The 17,256-nt window shown below is 45.0% G+C and overlaps 1 protein-coding gene across 3 annotated transcripts; it reads left to right on the forward strand.

Annotated features, from left to right (window-relative positions):
- The first annotated feature begins 7,873 nt into the window (after positions 1 to 7,873).
- LOC127332375 (serine carboxypeptidase-like 51) lies at positions 7,874 to 11,398 on the forward strand. Of its 3 annotated transcripts, XM_071819119.1 has the most exons (13): positions 7,875 to 8,101; positions 8,209 to 8,303; positions 8,384 to 8,491; positions 8,620 to 8,907; positions 9,003 to 9,070; positions 9,163 to 9,268; positions 9,350 to 9,561; positions 9,647 to 9,716; positions 9,823 to 9,873; positions 10,673 to 10,725; positions 10,820 to 10,952; positions 11,070 to 11,150; positions 11,202 to 11,398. In XM_071819119.1, the coding sequence occupies exons 1-12, from the start codon at positions 7,960 to 7,962 to the stop codon at positions 11,136 to 11,138; spliced, it is 1,395 nt and encodes a 464-aa protein (XP_071675220.1). In that variant the 5' UTR covers positions 7,875 to 7,959; the 3' UTR covers positions 11,139 to 11,150; positions 11,202 to 11,398. The 3 variants fall into 3 exon arrangements, with proteins under 3 accessions (XP_051214623.1, XP_071675220.1, XP_071675219.1); XM_051358663.2 differs by having other exon boundaries at positions 7,874 to 8,101; positions 9,163 to 9,265; positions 11,070 to 11,398; XM_071819118.1 differs by having other exon boundaries at positions 7,876 to 8,101; positions 11,070 to 11,398.
- The last annotated feature ends 5,858 nt before the right edge of the window (positions 11,399 to 17,256 follow it).

Here is a 17,256-nt window from a genome sequence, read left to right on the forward strand (position 1 = left end):
CCAACATCTGTCCATGCTTGCCAGCCAATGGAAGAATTTGACTTTGGGTGGTGCCCATGTCTTCCAAACCAATTTCCAGGAGCAGCAAGTCGTCGATCCGTGGAAGGTGGCTAGGTAGCATGAGTTGGCCGTGTAGATGCCGGAGTCCGTCCACTTCCGGACACCGGTCAGGTTGGTCGTTGAGCGCGGTGTCTTGGATCATGCGCCAAAGCATGAGGTACTGTCCAATCTCATGGACTCCAAGCAGCCCCTGAATGTCTCGTGCCCAGGCATTGCCGAGAAGACCGTCTGCGACTGATCTGGCCTTGCGGCGTCTTTTTGAGACACAATTGTATAGTTGCGGCATGAGCTCTTTGATGGCCCTGCCCTGGATCCACCTGTCCTCCCAAAAAAGTGCCCGTTGGCCGTTACCGATACGCATGGTGGTCGAGGCGAAAAAGAGCGCATGCTCGTCAGCAGAGAACTGCATGTCAAGGCCACTCCATGCCCGACTGTCGTCGGTGCGGGAGAGCCAAAGCCAGCGCAGTCTGAGCGCGAGGCCGGCGCGCTCGATGTCCTGGACACCAAGGCCGCCGAGGGAGAGGGGGATGCTGTGCTACTCTGATCATCATGCTCAGGTTCATGAACCTTATCAAGTTCCATTGTCCTCCCACTCAAATAGTTCGCTAGAAACAATTTCTTTGAAATAAATAAGAAACATCGACAAACACTTTTATCTTTGTCTCCATAGTGGAAAGAATTCCCAATCTATTCTCTGGGATAACCAACAAAGACATTCATCCGATTTTGGTTGTAAACTTATTTACTTATGCTATGCATACCAAAATTTAAGAAAGGACTATTAGGGTTTATACCCATGCCATAACTCGTATGGTGTCATTTCAACGGATTATGATGATGCTCTATTTAGTGTAAAAGCGGTAGTCTCTAAAGCATAATCCATAAAAATATAATGGCATCAATATTTTATCTCATCTTTGATCCAACAAGGTTTGGATACGTATCTCGGATACTTCATCATCACTATGATACTCCAAGAAACGTGAGTTGTAGAACAACTTCATAACTCTCTTATATGTTCGCTAAAACTCGTAATTCAAATATTTCCACTATGATCCAATCATAGATATTTGACTTTTCTATTACGATGATTTCCACTTCATGCTGAAATTTATTTGAATCCATTCAAATGTTTCAAACCTCTTCCTTATCAAATATATCCACATATATATACTCAATTCATTGTTGGAAGTTTTCATGAAGTAGAAGAATCTCCCGCACACAACTATGCCCAGTGAACCACATATATCATCATGTATGTTTCCACTAAGTTAGTTGCCCGTTCAACTCTTGGCCTATGAACGGTATTTAAGTCATTTCCTTTTAGAAGAGATTTGCAAGCGCCAAATGATTCAAAAATCATATGACTACAAAATTCCATTCAAATGGAGTTCCTTCATGCGTTCCTTTCTAACATGACCTAAATGGCGGTTCCACTAATGAGTGGAATTCAAATCATTTGCCTTATGGCATTTTAGCATCAGTGTTATGTATGTGTGTTTCACCATTAAGATTTATAATAACTTATCCATCGTATATGGAGCAATGTCATAATTTGAACAACTCATTGTTTTCATTTGACCAGAGCAAAATAACAATTTATTAAGTTCTTTATTATAAACTCTAAGGGCTAGGTAGAATGCCAACGACAGACATAATAACACTTTATTATGTTCCAGACGTGCATTATTACCATATTCCTTATCAGTCACTTAGGCCATCGTATTCTTGTATTGCGTTGTATTGTATGACATCTCATACCAACCAATCTGGTACAAATACCCAAGAATTTTATTATGTGACCAAACAAGGAATACATCCATAACATGTATATCATCTATATACACCTGAGCTAGACTTTCTAGTCTTTTTCTTTCTTTCTGCCAAAATATCTTTGTGGTTTCTCTTTTAGCTTTCCCTATTCTCAGAAAACACTTCACCTTCAATAACTTCTGGGTCCATTGGTCAAATACCAATAACCTTGAGGTTCTTACCTTGAAGTTGATCATCATATGACAAGTGTTCCAGACTTCACTATTAGCAACTTTGTAATATGATGAACAATTTCACTCATCATTTTATCCATCATATCATGACGACTTTCCGAGACCATGTCTTTACATGCTAGGCTCGTAAAGTTTAACCTCAGTATTCGCATGTGCAAATCTGGCTTGCACCCGTTGTATGCACACGTAGAATCTATCACACCCGATCATCACGTGATGCTTCGAAACGACGAGTCTTAGCAACGGTGCATACTGAGGACGATCACTTCATGGATATGCGAATATCGTCAGTGCCCAACTTAGTTGGAGGATTGGGACGCCTGGCGTCTTCAACCTTCGTACATTCCCATAAAACTTATGAGTTTATGTAGTCTCACTAGATTATATTCTATCATCTTGCAATAAGGTCTTAGATATCACATATATCTCATACCTCGCTTATTTCTGAAAACAAAATTTTCAGCTCCTTACTTTTCAAACGGATTTGAACTTCAAGTTTCACGGAGACAAGATGATTTTGTACTAATTGAAACCATTGCTCTTTGAATCATCAATGTGAGGTTTACTAAAAGTTTGCATTAGGACTTAATCATATCTTGATTCTTTAACAATACGGTACCAGTCCATAAAGTTACTTGTCAGACTTAACAGTATTTCTATCTCAATTACAAGACTAGCGCATGGTAGAAAACGGATGCCAATTCTACAAACTTTAATTCAAAATACTATTCAGACTATGTTCATGATAATTAGTTCATGTTTTAATCTAATTACTAATGAACTCCCACTTAATACAACATCCCTCATGGTTGTTAAGTGGCACACGATCCATATCCACTACACCAAAACCGATCATCACGTGAGATGATGTAGCTTCAATGGTGAACATCAACATGTTGATCATATCATCCATATGACTCGTGTTCAACCTTTCGGTTTCCTGTGTCCCGAGGCCATGTCTGTACATGCTAGGCTCGCCAAGCAAACCCAAGTATTCCGCGTGTGCAAACATGGCTTACACCCGTTGTATGTGAACGTAGAATCTATCACATCCGATCATCATGAGATGCTTCAAAACGACGAACTGTAGCAACGGTGCATACGAGGGGAGAACACTTTATTATCTTGATATTAATGTGAGGGACCATCTTATAATGCTACCGTCGCGATCTAAGCAAGATAAGATGCATAAAGGATTAACATCACATGCAATTCATAATATGTGATATGATATGGCCTTTCTTCTTGTGCTTTTGGTCTCCATCTCCAAAGCACACGAGCATGATCTCCATCATCACCAGCATTGCACCAAGGTCCATGGCACCGCTTCATGGTTGTCCATCACTTATAGCTACTATAACAACTACTTGAAATAAAGCTATTACATGAAGAATAGACACGCAGGTCTTAACAAATTTAAAGACAACCATTAGGCTCCTGCCGGTTGCCATAATACAATAATGAACATCTCATACATCAAATATAATCATCATCACATCATGGCCATATCACATCACCAAACCCTGCAAAAACAAGTTAGACGCCTCTAATTTGGTTTGCATATTTTACGTGGTTTAGGGTTTTCGAGTAAGATCAAATCTACCTACGAACATGAACCACAACGGTGATACTAGTGTTGACAATAGAAAGTGCAAATTGGAATCTTCACTATGGTGGGAGAGACAGACACCCGCAAAGCCACTTATGCAATACAAGTTGCATGTCAAGCGTGGAGCAAGTCTCATGAGACGCGGTCATGTAAAGTTAGCCCGGGCCGCTTCATCCCACCATCCCGCAAGATGCAAAGTACACAAACTAAAGCAACAAAAGCATCAACGCCCACAAAACCATTGTGTTCTACTCGTGCAACAGATCTATGCACAGACATGGCTCTGATACCACTGATGGGGTTCGTAGCATAGAAAACAAAAAAATTCCTACCGCAAGACGAATAAATCCAAGATCTAATCTATGGAACACCCAAGATCTAATCTACAAGATCGGAGCGACGAGATTGATACGATACTAACCCTTGAAGATTTCCAAAGCCTACGAGATCAGATCTCGTTGTTGATGTAGATGATCGTCCCCAGTGCTGCAATCCGGCAGCACTTCCGTACTCGGTCGTGCGTACGGTGTCGATGAAGCCCATCCTCTCCCCGTTCCAGCGGGCAGCGGAGGTGTGGTAGATCCCCTCGGAATCCCAGAAGACGACGGCGTGGTGGTGGAGGTGGAGGAGAAATTCTGCAGGGCTTCGCCAAGCTGCGCAGGAAGAAGGAGGAGGGAGAGAGGGGCGGCTAGGGCTTGGGGAAATGATGTGCTGCGCCCCAGCCCTCCCCTCCCTCTTATATAGGCGTGGGGGGGCTGCCTTGGCCCCTCCTCCAAGCCTTTGGGTCGGCCAAAACAAGGGGGGGAACTTCCCCCCAAGTTAAGTCCCTATTTTCAAGGGATTTGATCTTATCCACTTGGTACAGCCACATGGGCCTTGGGGGGGGCTGGTGTGCATGGCCCATGTGGGCCTATGCGACCCCTCCGGTCCATGTTGGTCGTCCGGGATAGGTGGGCCCCACTATGGTACCCTCCGGAACCTTCTAGAACCTCCGGTACAATACCGAAAAATCCTGAACTTTTCCGGTAACCCTGAAAATGACTTCCCATATATGAATCTTATTCTCCGGACCATTCCGGACCTCCTCGTGATGTCCTGGATCCCATCCGAGACTTCGAACAAACTTCGGTCTCCATCTCATATTCCGAATCTACTTATGCGACATCGAACCTTAAGCGCGTCACCCTACGGTTCGCGAACTATGCAGACATGGTCGAGACTCCTCTCCGAGCAATAACCAATAGCGGGATCTGGAGATCCATAATGGCTCCCACATATTCAACGATGACTTAGTGATCGATTGAACCATTTACATACGATGCCGATTCCCTTTGTCTCGCGATATTTTACTTGTCCGAGGTTCGATCATCGGTATCTCCATACCTTGTTCAACCTCGTTACCGACAAGTACTCTTTACTCGTACCGTGGTATGTCATCTCTTATGATCCAATCATATGCTTGCAAGCTAATCAGATGACATTCCACCGAGAGGGCCCAGAGTATATCTATCCGTCATCAGGATGGACAAATCCCACTATTGATCCATATGCCTCAACTCACACTTTCCAAATACTTAATCCCATCTTTATAACCACCCATTTACGCAATGGCGTTTGATGTAATCAAAGTACCCTTCCGGTGTAAGTGATTTACATGATCTCATGGTCGAAGGACTTAGGCAACTATGTATCGAAAGCTTATAGCAAATGAAACTTAATGACTTGATCTTATGCTACGCTCATTTGGGTGTGTGTCCATTATATCATTCACCTAATGACATAACCTTGTTATTAATAACATCCAATGTTCATGATCACGAAACCATGATCATCCATTAATCAACAAGCTAGTTATACAAGAGGCTTACTAGGGACTCCTTGTTGTTTACATAACACACATGTACCAATGTTTCGGTTGATACAATTATAGCATGGGATGTAAACATTTATCATGAACACTAAGATATAACAATAACTAATTTATTATTGCCTCTTGGGCATATCTCCAACAGCTAAAATATTGGAAAAAAGCAAATTATGAATCAAATTGTTTGCAGATAAAGGATCACCTGATAGGATGAGGGGTACTTTAATAGCCCCAATATTATTCTCTGATTGAGCCAATTGCATCCCTTGGACTCCATGACTCATGAAGGCGCCATCTTGACCACCATTGTTTGAAGTATTTGTCTCATCTTTTCCTTTTGGGTCCATATCCATCGCATTGCCCCCTTCTTTGTTATGTTCACCATTAGTAGCATCATCATTTCCATCCACACCATTGTTGACCTCAATCATATCAACCTCTTGGTTCCCATTATCTTACTCTACCTCAAAGAATAGCTTAAAAACGCCCATTCTAATAAACATATCACTATCTTTAGGAATAAGACGAATGTCCAAACAGCCAATTTCGATCCTAAGCACCTTATTTTTCCTGGTGAACGCCATGTCCACATCCCGAGTCTTACCAAAAAGAGTGCCCACCCCCCATAAGGACAGATAATCAGATATAATATCACTAGGCAAACCAGCCACACGAACCCAAACCTCTGGTAACAAATACATTGGCTCCTCCAATGAAGACCAAATGTCAAAAACTAAGCATGATTCCCTATCATTGCAAATATACGTACCAATATTCTTTAGACGTTGAACTTCCTGCTTACTTGGTACTTTGACCCTGTAGATATTCTCCTTTAAATGAAAGACTTCCCAATTGAACTGGTCAGAAGGAACAATCTTCTTAAGTTGATCTATAAGCTCAGGAATAGTCATAGCATCTCCATCAACAATAACTTTAGCTAATTCTCCACCTTAGCTTTGAAAGCACCGCATGCAAGCTCAAAAAACATCAGGGCCTCATTGGCATAACCATGGAGAATAGCCGTGGGTTTAGGGGCTTGATGAAGGTGACAAGCATGGGTAGCATGGTGAACAGACTCACATAGATCACAATAAGGAGTAGGACAGTCATCAATGTGGTGACCAGGTTGCTTACACCGAAAACACCCTGACTTCTCCTCCTTCTTCTTCTTCTTCTGAGGACCTTGTCCTTCGTTTTCCTTTGTATTTATCATGTATTGTGCAACAAGTTGGAACCATTATTGTATGATTAAATTAAAGGTCAATGTCATAGTACGATCGCATTGTATGTTTTCAACTTCTACGCGGTATCATGAAAATATCACGAATGAGAAACAATGTGTACTTAACTCCTGTTGTATTTTGGTGGATGACTTGAATCCATTGTTAAACATCATTAAGTCTTTCCCTAGGATTTTATATCCATGTATTCACACCATATACAAGTATGGTGCAGTACACCATACCAACTCTATATGCTTCCATCTTCATGTACAAGCCTTGGCTACCCTGCCTATATTAACATGTACCCAAAACCCCTAGCGGGGTATCGCTTCTTCTAAACCTAATATGATAATGAGAGCCACCTATTTCTAATGCAGTATTATGTACTTCATTTTGTATACTGCACCATTCTACTGCTACATCCGGTCGACTTTAATCGACGTGGAAGTGTGCTTACCAATACACTACGGGTTGCCTTCTTACCACATCGATTTTTTTTCGATCAGAGGGAGTAGTTTTGAATTGCATCTTTATTCTATATCTTCATAATGCATTCTTGCACCTCATTAGCATGGAACTTCTTACTCTTAGAATGTTTTTAAGGGGCATAAATTGATAAACATTCATTTGGAAGTCAAGTCCTTAATTTTACTTGTATAGTTGTATGATCAACTTTTAGCCATGTTTTATCTGGATACTGAAAATGATTTGGCAGGTGTATTCTTGCTCTTGTCAGGTTGGGTGAAGAGATTTTTTGGTGGAGTTATGTTTTTTTTAGAAGACTTATGTTCCTATTTACTTTTCTATTGGTGCTGCCCTGGGTGTTTTTAACGGAGGTTGTGGTGTTGTTCCATTTGTTGTACTCCTATGTTGCTGGAACAATGTTGCATGTTGTTGTGCTGCAGTATTGCACCACACGACCGTTTTGATCTAACGGTGGAGTCTTGGGGAAGGCGCCCGATACGACACCTAGTGCGATACATCCGATCGGAAGCTAGTTCAATGAAAACAGGGGAGCGATGATTCGTCGATATCCGTACACCAATACACCATCGTGTTGCCTATACGGTCATTAACTCGTCGCCCACGCGTGGGATAACGAGATGGGACGGCGAGACGCGAGGTCTATTTAGATCGTTGCTGGCCACCGTAGGTGCAACTTGCACTCACAGGCCTGAAGCCACTCACTTGGAAATGGACAAGCACGGTCGACCTCTTCTTGCTCTGCTCTCCCTCCTCCTCTGCCTCGCGCTGCTCCGCGCCAGCTCCGCCGCCTCGGTCACCGCCGGCACCCCCGACGGCACGGAGCGCTGGGGATTCGTTGAAGTCCGGCCAAGTAATGTCTCCCCGTCTCGCTTGCATTTCCCATATCTCGATCCTATTTTTCTCTTGCTTGGCCGGCACTTTCGCGCGAGAATTCTGAAACTCTGTTTTGCGTCGCAGAGGCTCACCTGTTCTGGTGGTACTACAAGAGCCCCCAGAGGGTTTCCACGCCGTCCAAGCCATGGCCGACCGTCCTCTGGCTTCAGGGAGGCCCGGTACGGTTCCTCCCTCTGGGCTCTCTCAGTTTCCAACGGGCTTGTTCGTGTTCTTCGTGTCTTATCGTTCGTCGTCTCAGGGAGCGTCTGGTGTGGGTCTTGGCAACTTCATGGAGGTCGGGCCGCTGGACGTGAACCTGAAGCCCCGCAACTCGACATGGCTGAAGAAGGCCGACCTCATCTTCGTGGTATCTTCCCTACTGCAAACCCCACATGCTCACATGTCTCCTTCATCCTCTCGATCGCCTTCCGCTGTTTTGCTGTATATACCAACCGAGTCGTACTCGTACGTACGCACGTTTTGCGTTAATGGCAGGACAACCCGGTGGGGGTCGGCTACAGCTACGTGGAGGACGACAGCCTGCTGGTGACGACGGACTGGCAGGCGGCCACCGACGCCACCACGCTCCTCAAGGCGCTCGCCAAGGAGCTGCCCACCCTGCAGCAGGGGAGCCCCCTCTTCCTCGTCGCCGAGTCCTACGGCGGCAAGTACGCCTCCACGCTCGGCGTCTCCGTCGCGAGGGCTATCCGCGCCGGCGACCTCAAGATCAAGCTCGCCGGCGTCGCGCTCGGGGATAGCTGGGTCTCGCCTGAGGATTTCACGGTGAGCAAGTCGGTCGTTTCTTGGATCTTGATCACAGAGTTAGCGCAAAAATCAAGTGTCTGAAACTGGTTGCTGCTTTAATTTGATCGGTGCAGCTCTCCTACGCGCCGCTTCTCCTGGAGGTGTCGAGGCTGGACGACAACGCCGGCGACGCCGCCAAGAAGTAAACTCTGCCGCACCGTCCTCTTAAATTTCTCTACCACTTGAAACGAACACTCGAGTCACATTGGCGACGGAATTGTGGTGTGGCCTCAGGAAGGCAGAGACGGTGAAGGATCAGATCGCGGCGGGGCAGCTCGCTGACTCGCAGGCGTCGTGGTCGGAGCTATTGGGTTTCATCGACTCCAAAAGCGGCAGCGTGGTAATACAAGTACAAGTAGCCTTCTGTCTGCTTCTCAAGCGTAGTTTATTCTGATCGACGAGTATAATATACAACCATCAGGACGTGTACAATTTCATGCTCGACTCCGGCATGGACCCGGTGGCGGCAGCCGACCTACCGGCGACCTCGTGGCCTTCAACGTCGACCAACGTCCAGCTGATGAAGTACTCGACGTACCTCGGCGGCGACCTGGGGGCCGACTCCAACACCCTCGGCGGCATCATGAACGGGGTCATCAAGGAGAAGCTCAAGATCATCCCCAAGGACGTCGAGTAAGGTTGCGTCGCCATTAACAGCAGCTCGCCTTCATGGTTTACAATGTAGTACGAGCGTGACGTCCTGGCCCCAAACTTGCAGGTGGCATGAGCTGTCAGACCCCGTCTACAACGCGCTGGTCAACGACTTCATGAAGCCGAGGATCGACGAGGCGAGTCATCCGCCATCACGGGTCCCGATTTGTTTTATTTTTAATTGTTGAAACCGTGGTCCATGCAGTTGATTGATACTCTATGCCTTCTGCATGATCGATCCAGGTTGACGAGCTGCTCTCTTACGGTGTGAACGTCACGGTGTACAATGGCCAGGTGACTGCCGCGCTCTGCATTGCTTATTTTTACTTTCTTTATGGAATTGCATTGCATGATCCCAATAGACCGATTATATTCAACACGCTTCAGTAAAGTAACATACACTACTCGCAACAGATTTGCGGGATTCTAGGATTTTGTTTTGGAATGCTCTGATAAGGTTACTAGAAACATATGGGCGTGCCAATTAGTCATAGCTGTTTGACTGGCATAAGCCCAAATCAGTAACGTGTGTAGCTACATATGTTACTAGAAACACTCATGCTTAGAAAAAACCTTAACTCCCGCTACTACATATGGTGTATCCTCAGTTCAATCGAGCTATTAGATTAGCAAGTGGAAGCACCCTTGACGAATAAGCAACCGCGAGTAGATCGGAATAGATTCTTGCTGATGACGCCGACAGGTTCTTGTTCAGAAAAACCGGAGTCCTTTGTGGAATTTGGGCTGGATCTTCATTATTTCCAGTTCAAACACAACCACTCCCGCGGGTCCATACCACCAAGTTCAGTGCAGCAGTGTTTAGTGCAAGGAATAGCTATCTTTTCCCGGATTGTCTTGGTCGGAATCCGTCAGATGCTCAGATCGCATCAGCCATCGATCTAATCGTCTCACATGTCTCAGGACTCACATGGTCAACACGATGGGAAGAAACAAACCATGCCTTAGTTAAGAAGTCCATTTTGCTTGAACATCTGGATGATCTTTTAATCCTGCACAGCTTTGCGTATCATTTACTTAAAGCTGTATCGTCTTTGTACTGAACTCGGTGAATTTTCATTTATCCCTTGTGAAGCTCGATGTGATCTGCTCAACGAGGGGCGCCGAAGCATGGGTCCAGAAGCTCAAGTAATCAAGGCTTCTTCTATGTCCTTTTGTCTTCAAATCCTTCCATGATTCAGACGTGATATGTACCTCCAAATTATGTATGTTTATATTTCAGATGGGACGGGCTGAAGAATTTCCTGAACCTGCCGCGGCAGCCTCTCTACTGCGGATCATCCAAGCTCACCAAGGCCTTCGTCAGATCCTACAAGAATCTGCACTTCTACTGGATCCTTGGAGCTGGCCACTTCGTAAGTCGTGACAAAACACCTGTCACTCTGCTTCTATTGATTTAAGTCCCAGATCCAACATTGAGGCTCTTAATCAAACTGACTTTGTTAATTTCCCGTATGGTCTTTCCTTCGCAGGTGCCTGCCGACCAGCCTTGCATTGCGCTGAGCATGATTGGCAGCATAACCCAGTCTCCAGCTAGTTAGATACTGTGACTCTGCTTGGTGATCTATAGAAAAAGGGTGAACAAAAAGGAGGCTTGGACCAGATGCTTTCGGGATAGGACAATGAAATTGATGACAAAAGTATAGAAAGGTTGTATACTTTAAAGGGCAATGAAATTGAAGATAAAAGTGCATTGTTGTGTTATGTGATTAAAGTTGGTCTGTTCGATTCTGAGAATAAAGATGAAACCTTTCTTAGGTAATTTCACAATTTAACTGCAAAGTTTATGTCTTGTTTTTCAGATGTTTGCAAAATATATGCTTCTGAAACTGTGCTTAAATATAATATGAGACATGTTACCGTGTCCCGACGTATAATTATCCCATTTTATGAATGCTATGCAGATACATTTACCTGATCCCATAACGGAATCTAAAAATTGTTTAGAAATTTCAGGCTGCTTTAGTGATAAGAAGATCATATCATGGTAGAACCAGAGCCTGGACCTCTCCTCCTTTCCCCATCTACAGTAGAAAGGAGGCGATTTCTGAACCCCCCCGTTGCTCCACCTCGCCGCCGTCGATTCGCCCGATTCTTCGTCCTCCGGCGGCCGCTCCGGCGGCGGGAGGACGAAGAATCGACGGATCAAGGCGTGTACATAGTGTAGGAAGCAGTAGGGTGCTAGCCGGCGGCGCTGAGGGTGAGGCGGCGTGGCCGGAGTGGCTTTTGTGGGCGGCGTTCCTCTCCTCTGCTGTTGGGGCTCCGGTGGAGTTCCGCGGCGGATCTGCCGCTCCTCTTGCGATCGCCGCTCTCCGGGGCTGCGGTGCGCGTCTCCCTCAAGCCGGCGTCCGAGAGATGGTGGAGCTGGCCTTCGAAGATCCAGGTGGTGGTGCTGCGGTTGACCAAGCCGGCGTCGTCGTGCGGGGTGCAGGATGGAGGCGCTCATGTGCCGAGGGGCGTCGACTTCCCGGCCGCTCGGGAGATCCTTCCAGTCCAGGCAATGCGTGGAGGAGTGGCGGCGGGATTCGCCGGCGTATCGTGCTGTGCGTCGAGGACGAAGCTGGGGTGCTGAAGGTTTTCGTTGTATTTTTCTTTGTTTCAGCCCTTTTCTGTATGAATCTTGGTTAATGCAATATGATCCACCTTCGCAAAAAAAAAGGAGCTAGGGTTCTACCGTATCTAGGGCATAGGTTGCAGGGGAAGGAGGGAGAATTGTGCGGCCGGAGAGGAGGGCGCCAGCGACAGGGCGCCGTGATGGCCGAGCAGGGAGGCGGCGGCTAGGGCTAGGGGAGACCGACTCCTTTGGGAGTCGGCAATAATGAGATTAGTATTGCTTAACTTTCAACGTACAATTACATCTGGTATTTACGTAGTATGAGCTAAAAAGAGATTAAGATAAATGGGCTAAGCCCCTAATTGGGCCCACGGTTGGGCCCCCTCCTAGCATATGATAGGCCGGTCATAACCAATGAAAAAAAATAACGTGCTAACACAAATAGCGTGGGCTTCAGAAAAACGCTATAGACGTTATAGCGTGCTAATAGCGTGCTATTTTTCAAAATAGTGTTTAACAAAAAAAAATGAAAATTCAGAATTTCAGCATATATATAATAATAGATATAGCACTCTGCAGCTATAAAATCTCGGATATGATATTTTGCAGCCAAACATCAACCAGAGATTGTTCACATAGTCCATAACTTGATATGACATAGTCTCAAAATCACAAACCATAGTTCATATTCACATTGTCCCGAACTAGAAGAATTGGAGGAGGGGAACAGAGGCACGGGGTGAAGGCGTGAAGGTGAAGCTAGGCGTGGTCGCTTACCACCGATTGACAGAGGAGAAGGGGGGCGGAGCTACGCCGTCACGTCGTCGCCTACCAGGCAGAGCAGGTGACAAGGAGTTGGGGAGTGCGCGATCTGAGTTTCTTAGTCTAGCGTTGCCTGGATTATAGGGATTTAGGATACGCAAGTGGTTCAAAATATGGAATGAGCTACTAAAAACTACTCTGCAAAATAACGTGCTATCCGGAATAGTGAATAGCACCAAATAGCATGAAATAGCGCGTCTTTAGCGCACGTAGCGTCATAGAGTGCCTAGAATGCATAGCGTAGCGTTCAACTCGCAAATGCGCTATAGCGCCGCTATTAGCGTGAAATAGTGCGCTATTTTTTTCGTTGGTCATAACATATCATCTCTTCCTAAAGAAACTGGTTTAACTTTCTCTAATGTAACATTTTCTTCGAAATGGGAATAGCGTTTTCTAATGTAACATACCGTAAGAAATATGGAGTACACAAAGGAGCACACAGGAAGATAAAAAAAATACCAAATGAGGTAATAGTTAGCACTGCCCATGACTTCATTCCAAATTGTCCATGTGATGGGATCAAATGAAATGGGATGCTTTTGAAATTCAATCAATATAATCGTTAATTTACATAGTAGGCCATGACTGTATACTAAATATAAACTTAAAACCATTTCCTTGGTGATCTGAACCATGGTGAAATTAGGAAACAGTAATTTGACTTCATTTGATAACATGCTATGTAATAAGGAGGAAAAAGTTTATTGTAACATGTCTCGAGTTCATGGTTGCTTAAAGTTACCGAAATTTAGTAGATTGAGAAGCACCAGAGAGTTTATGTATGTATACATAGATTTTGACGTAGCAAGAAGAACGGACGAATGGTATCAATTGGGATCTTTCTCAGCCAATTTCAAGACCAATTTTATTGGCAAAGCAAAACTTTATGGGCCCATGCTTTCTCAAGGTGGTAGCAATCATTCAGATAGGTTCTAGGTCTTTATGGTCTATATGGTCAATCATTCAGATATGTTCTACCTTATATCCACCTCGCAGCATTGCAAATATTTTTGCAGTTGGCTAAACGGGGTTGACTCTAGGTATAAAACGTTTATCAAGGTGGGCGTGATTGTTGTTGTATGGTCGCTTTGACTATGTAGAAATGACAAGATTTTTAATGATAAAAATTCTTGGTTGTTTACTGCGTTGCGGCTTTGCTCCGTTCATGGTCGTCACTCCAACGTTTCGAGGATCGCGACCTCTTTACGGAGGTGTCTACACGATTGGAGAACACGGCGAATGAGTTTATTTTCTAACATGGGTGGCTACATAATGGGCGTATTGAAGCTAATAACTACTATACTATTTGGAAACAAACATCTTTTTTCTCATAATTTTGAGGGAGGCTGGTAATTAATGATGAGGACATCCCTACTACACCACTACCTCCGTCATTGATAAATGAAGATGAACCTGTTGTGAAGCTCAAGTCCAATGAAGTTCGGATTGGACCAATTACAAGGGCTCGTGCGAAGCTACTTAAACAATAGGTGAACTTGTTTCTAAACGGTACTTCGATTGATGAGAACTTTATACTGCCTAAGTCCTTTTACTTATGTATCATCAGGTATCAAGAGGAGACGAGCATCGCACGAGGAGTAGAGGAGCAGCTGGACATGAACACGAACGTCAAGATGGACGTGAAGCTGGACATGGAGCTGGACATGAAGATATCTCATGGACGCGCGAGGGAGGAGTGGGAGGCATGTGCGAGAGGAGAAGACGACGTCCAGGCTGGTCCAGCACCCGGTTAGACCGGCCTCCAGACCGGCCAACCCGGTCCCTGGCCCGGTTGATCGGGCGCCAACCGGATGGGATGCATCGTACCGGGCAAAAACCGGAAAGTTGCGAAGTTTCCGGTTGCCGCCCGGTTGACAGGACGCCAGACCAGCCGATCCAGTCCCTGGCCCGGTTGACCGGATTCCAGACCGGATTCGTCCGAGTCTGTCTCGACCAGATCTATTCTGGGTCGGTTATTTTTGTATCTTTTCGACTAGAACTCGTCCCGGACGCCTATATAAGTGCCCAGGATGCCCCCCTAGCTGCTTTAGACCACGTTTAAGATAAACCCTAGTTCTTAGTTGTTTGCTCTAGCAAAACTATTGAATCCCTACACCATATTGCTTGATATTGTGTAGATCCTGAAAAAGTCTTGTGTGATCTGCTGTTCCATTGGGAATTAGACGGTTGCAACTTACCGCTTCGTGGTCGGCGGCTACGTGCGCAAGTATGCGGAGTTGCGAATATCTTGCAGGGTTGAGAGTTGTTGCATTGGCGACAGGGACCAATCGAGAGATATCGTTGCGTCATACAAGTTATCATCCACTTCATCGTCGTGTATCTCCGCTGCCATCATCCCGTGATCATCATCACCAACGTTGCTTACTGAGAAGATCGGGCCACCCCATATCATCTTGGTATCAGATTTCCAGTTTTCCTCAGTAAGCCATCCACAATCCACCCCATAGTTGAGTTGTGAGTGTTTTCCTATCCAGAAAAAGCCATAAAAAGTTAGGGTTAGGGTTTTCCATAGCCTTAGATTGCACTAATTTCAAGTTTTAGTTGCTTTTCGTAGTTGTTTTTGCGTATCTTTTCTTTTTATCTAGTATTTTAGGGTTTGAGTTTACTCTATCATCTTGTGTTACTTTGTCGTCTAGTGTCAAGTTTTCTTACTCCGAGTCCACATAGCGTACAGTGTGCTTGTGCCCAACCATAGACACAGCCTTTCGATATAAAGTGACTAGGAACTTCCCCAGAAGAGACTAGTTTTCCCGCTCGACAGGCTGCTCGTTAGGTTATCGGTGCTTTGCATATTTCTGTTGGCCGTGTTATCAAGGAGTTGTGTCAGAAAATCAAAAAAAAAAAAGAGAAAATTGAAAAGAAGCAAAAAGAGCTACATAGCTGCGTGTGTTTTACAAAAACAAAAATCCAAAAAGAAAAGTGTTAGTTGAATCAAGTGAAGGTCTAAATTTACTTCACTGCACCTGTAGTTGAGCAATCTTGTGCCTGTCTCGTTGAGCTTTGCTAGCGTCTCTCGTGTGTATTGCAACCTTTCCTACATATAGTTGCATTGTCCCATTATATCGTCTTGTGTGAGTATCATTGCTTGTCTACGGTCAGCGCTAGAGCTTGTTATTGGTGCAAATAGGTAGCCTATCTACAGCCCCACATATACCCTGCTTTGTCGTGTGACTTGTTCTTATACCCTTGCTATTCGCTTCGCTACATCCGTGCACTAGTTGTTACTACAAGTGGTAAGCAACACTAATTTACTTTGGAACGGTAAGATCTCCTTTTCTTATCAGTTTTGAGTGAGTTGTGAGAGTACCACCATATATTTTTGATTTAGTGCACTAATCTACTAACGATGTCTGCTAGTGATCATAGAATTGTTAACCAGGAAAACAAGAGTGCTGCAGATATCATCACATGGAGGGAGTATGAGGCTCTTCGTAATGAGATGCGACGTGAATTCCGCGCCCAGGACGATATGCTTAATAGGAAGATTGACGCGATCTCCCAAAAGCTGGATGCTACTCATGTGACCGTCACTACAATGCAAGATCAAATGACGGATGTACAACGCAATCTTGCTGATTTGCGCTTAGCTATTGAGAATTTAACCGCGCAACAACAACAAGAAGATGACGATGATCCTGAGCTTCAAGATGACGCACACAATGCTCGTGATGTGCCACGTGGTAATCATGCTCGCGGTTGGGTTCCACTTGGCCGCAATGGTCGTGGACAAGATGAAGAAGATGGTTTGGGTAAGCCCAAGTTTTCGATACCCAAATTTGAAGGAGGCGCTGATGTTGAAGAATACCTCACTTGGGAGCTCAAGATTGAGAAGTTGTGGAGCTTACATCCACATTATACTGAAGATCGGAAGATCAAGCTTGCTTCTTAGGAATTTGATGGCTATGCTTTGCGTTGGTGGGATGCTTTTGTTCGTAACCGTGAAGAGGATCGTGAGCAACCTATACGCACATGGCGCGCCATGAAGGAGGCGATGACTTCTCGCTTTGTGCCTACAAATTACTTGCGGAATATATATGATAAGCTGACTCTATTGAGACAAGGTGTGAAGACTGTGGATGAATACTACATGGAGATGGAGATGCTTATGCAGCGTGGCCGTGTCCGTGAGTCTCTCGAGATGACAATGCAGCGTTTCCTCAACGGTTTGCAGTATGATATCAAAGGCATTGTTCGTCACTACAGCTACACCAATATGAATCAATTGTTACATCATGCAAGAGAAGCTGAATCATAGTTGGCTG

The sequence above is a fragment of the Lolium perenne genome, chromosome 4 (genome assembly GCF_019359855.2).
Source record: "Lolium perenne isolate Kyuss_39 chromosome 4, Kyuss_2.0, whole genome shotgun sequence".
In the NCBI taxonomy this organism is placed as follows: Eukaryota; Viridiplantae; Streptophyta; class Magnoliopsida; order Poales; family Poaceae; genus Lolium; species Lolium perenne.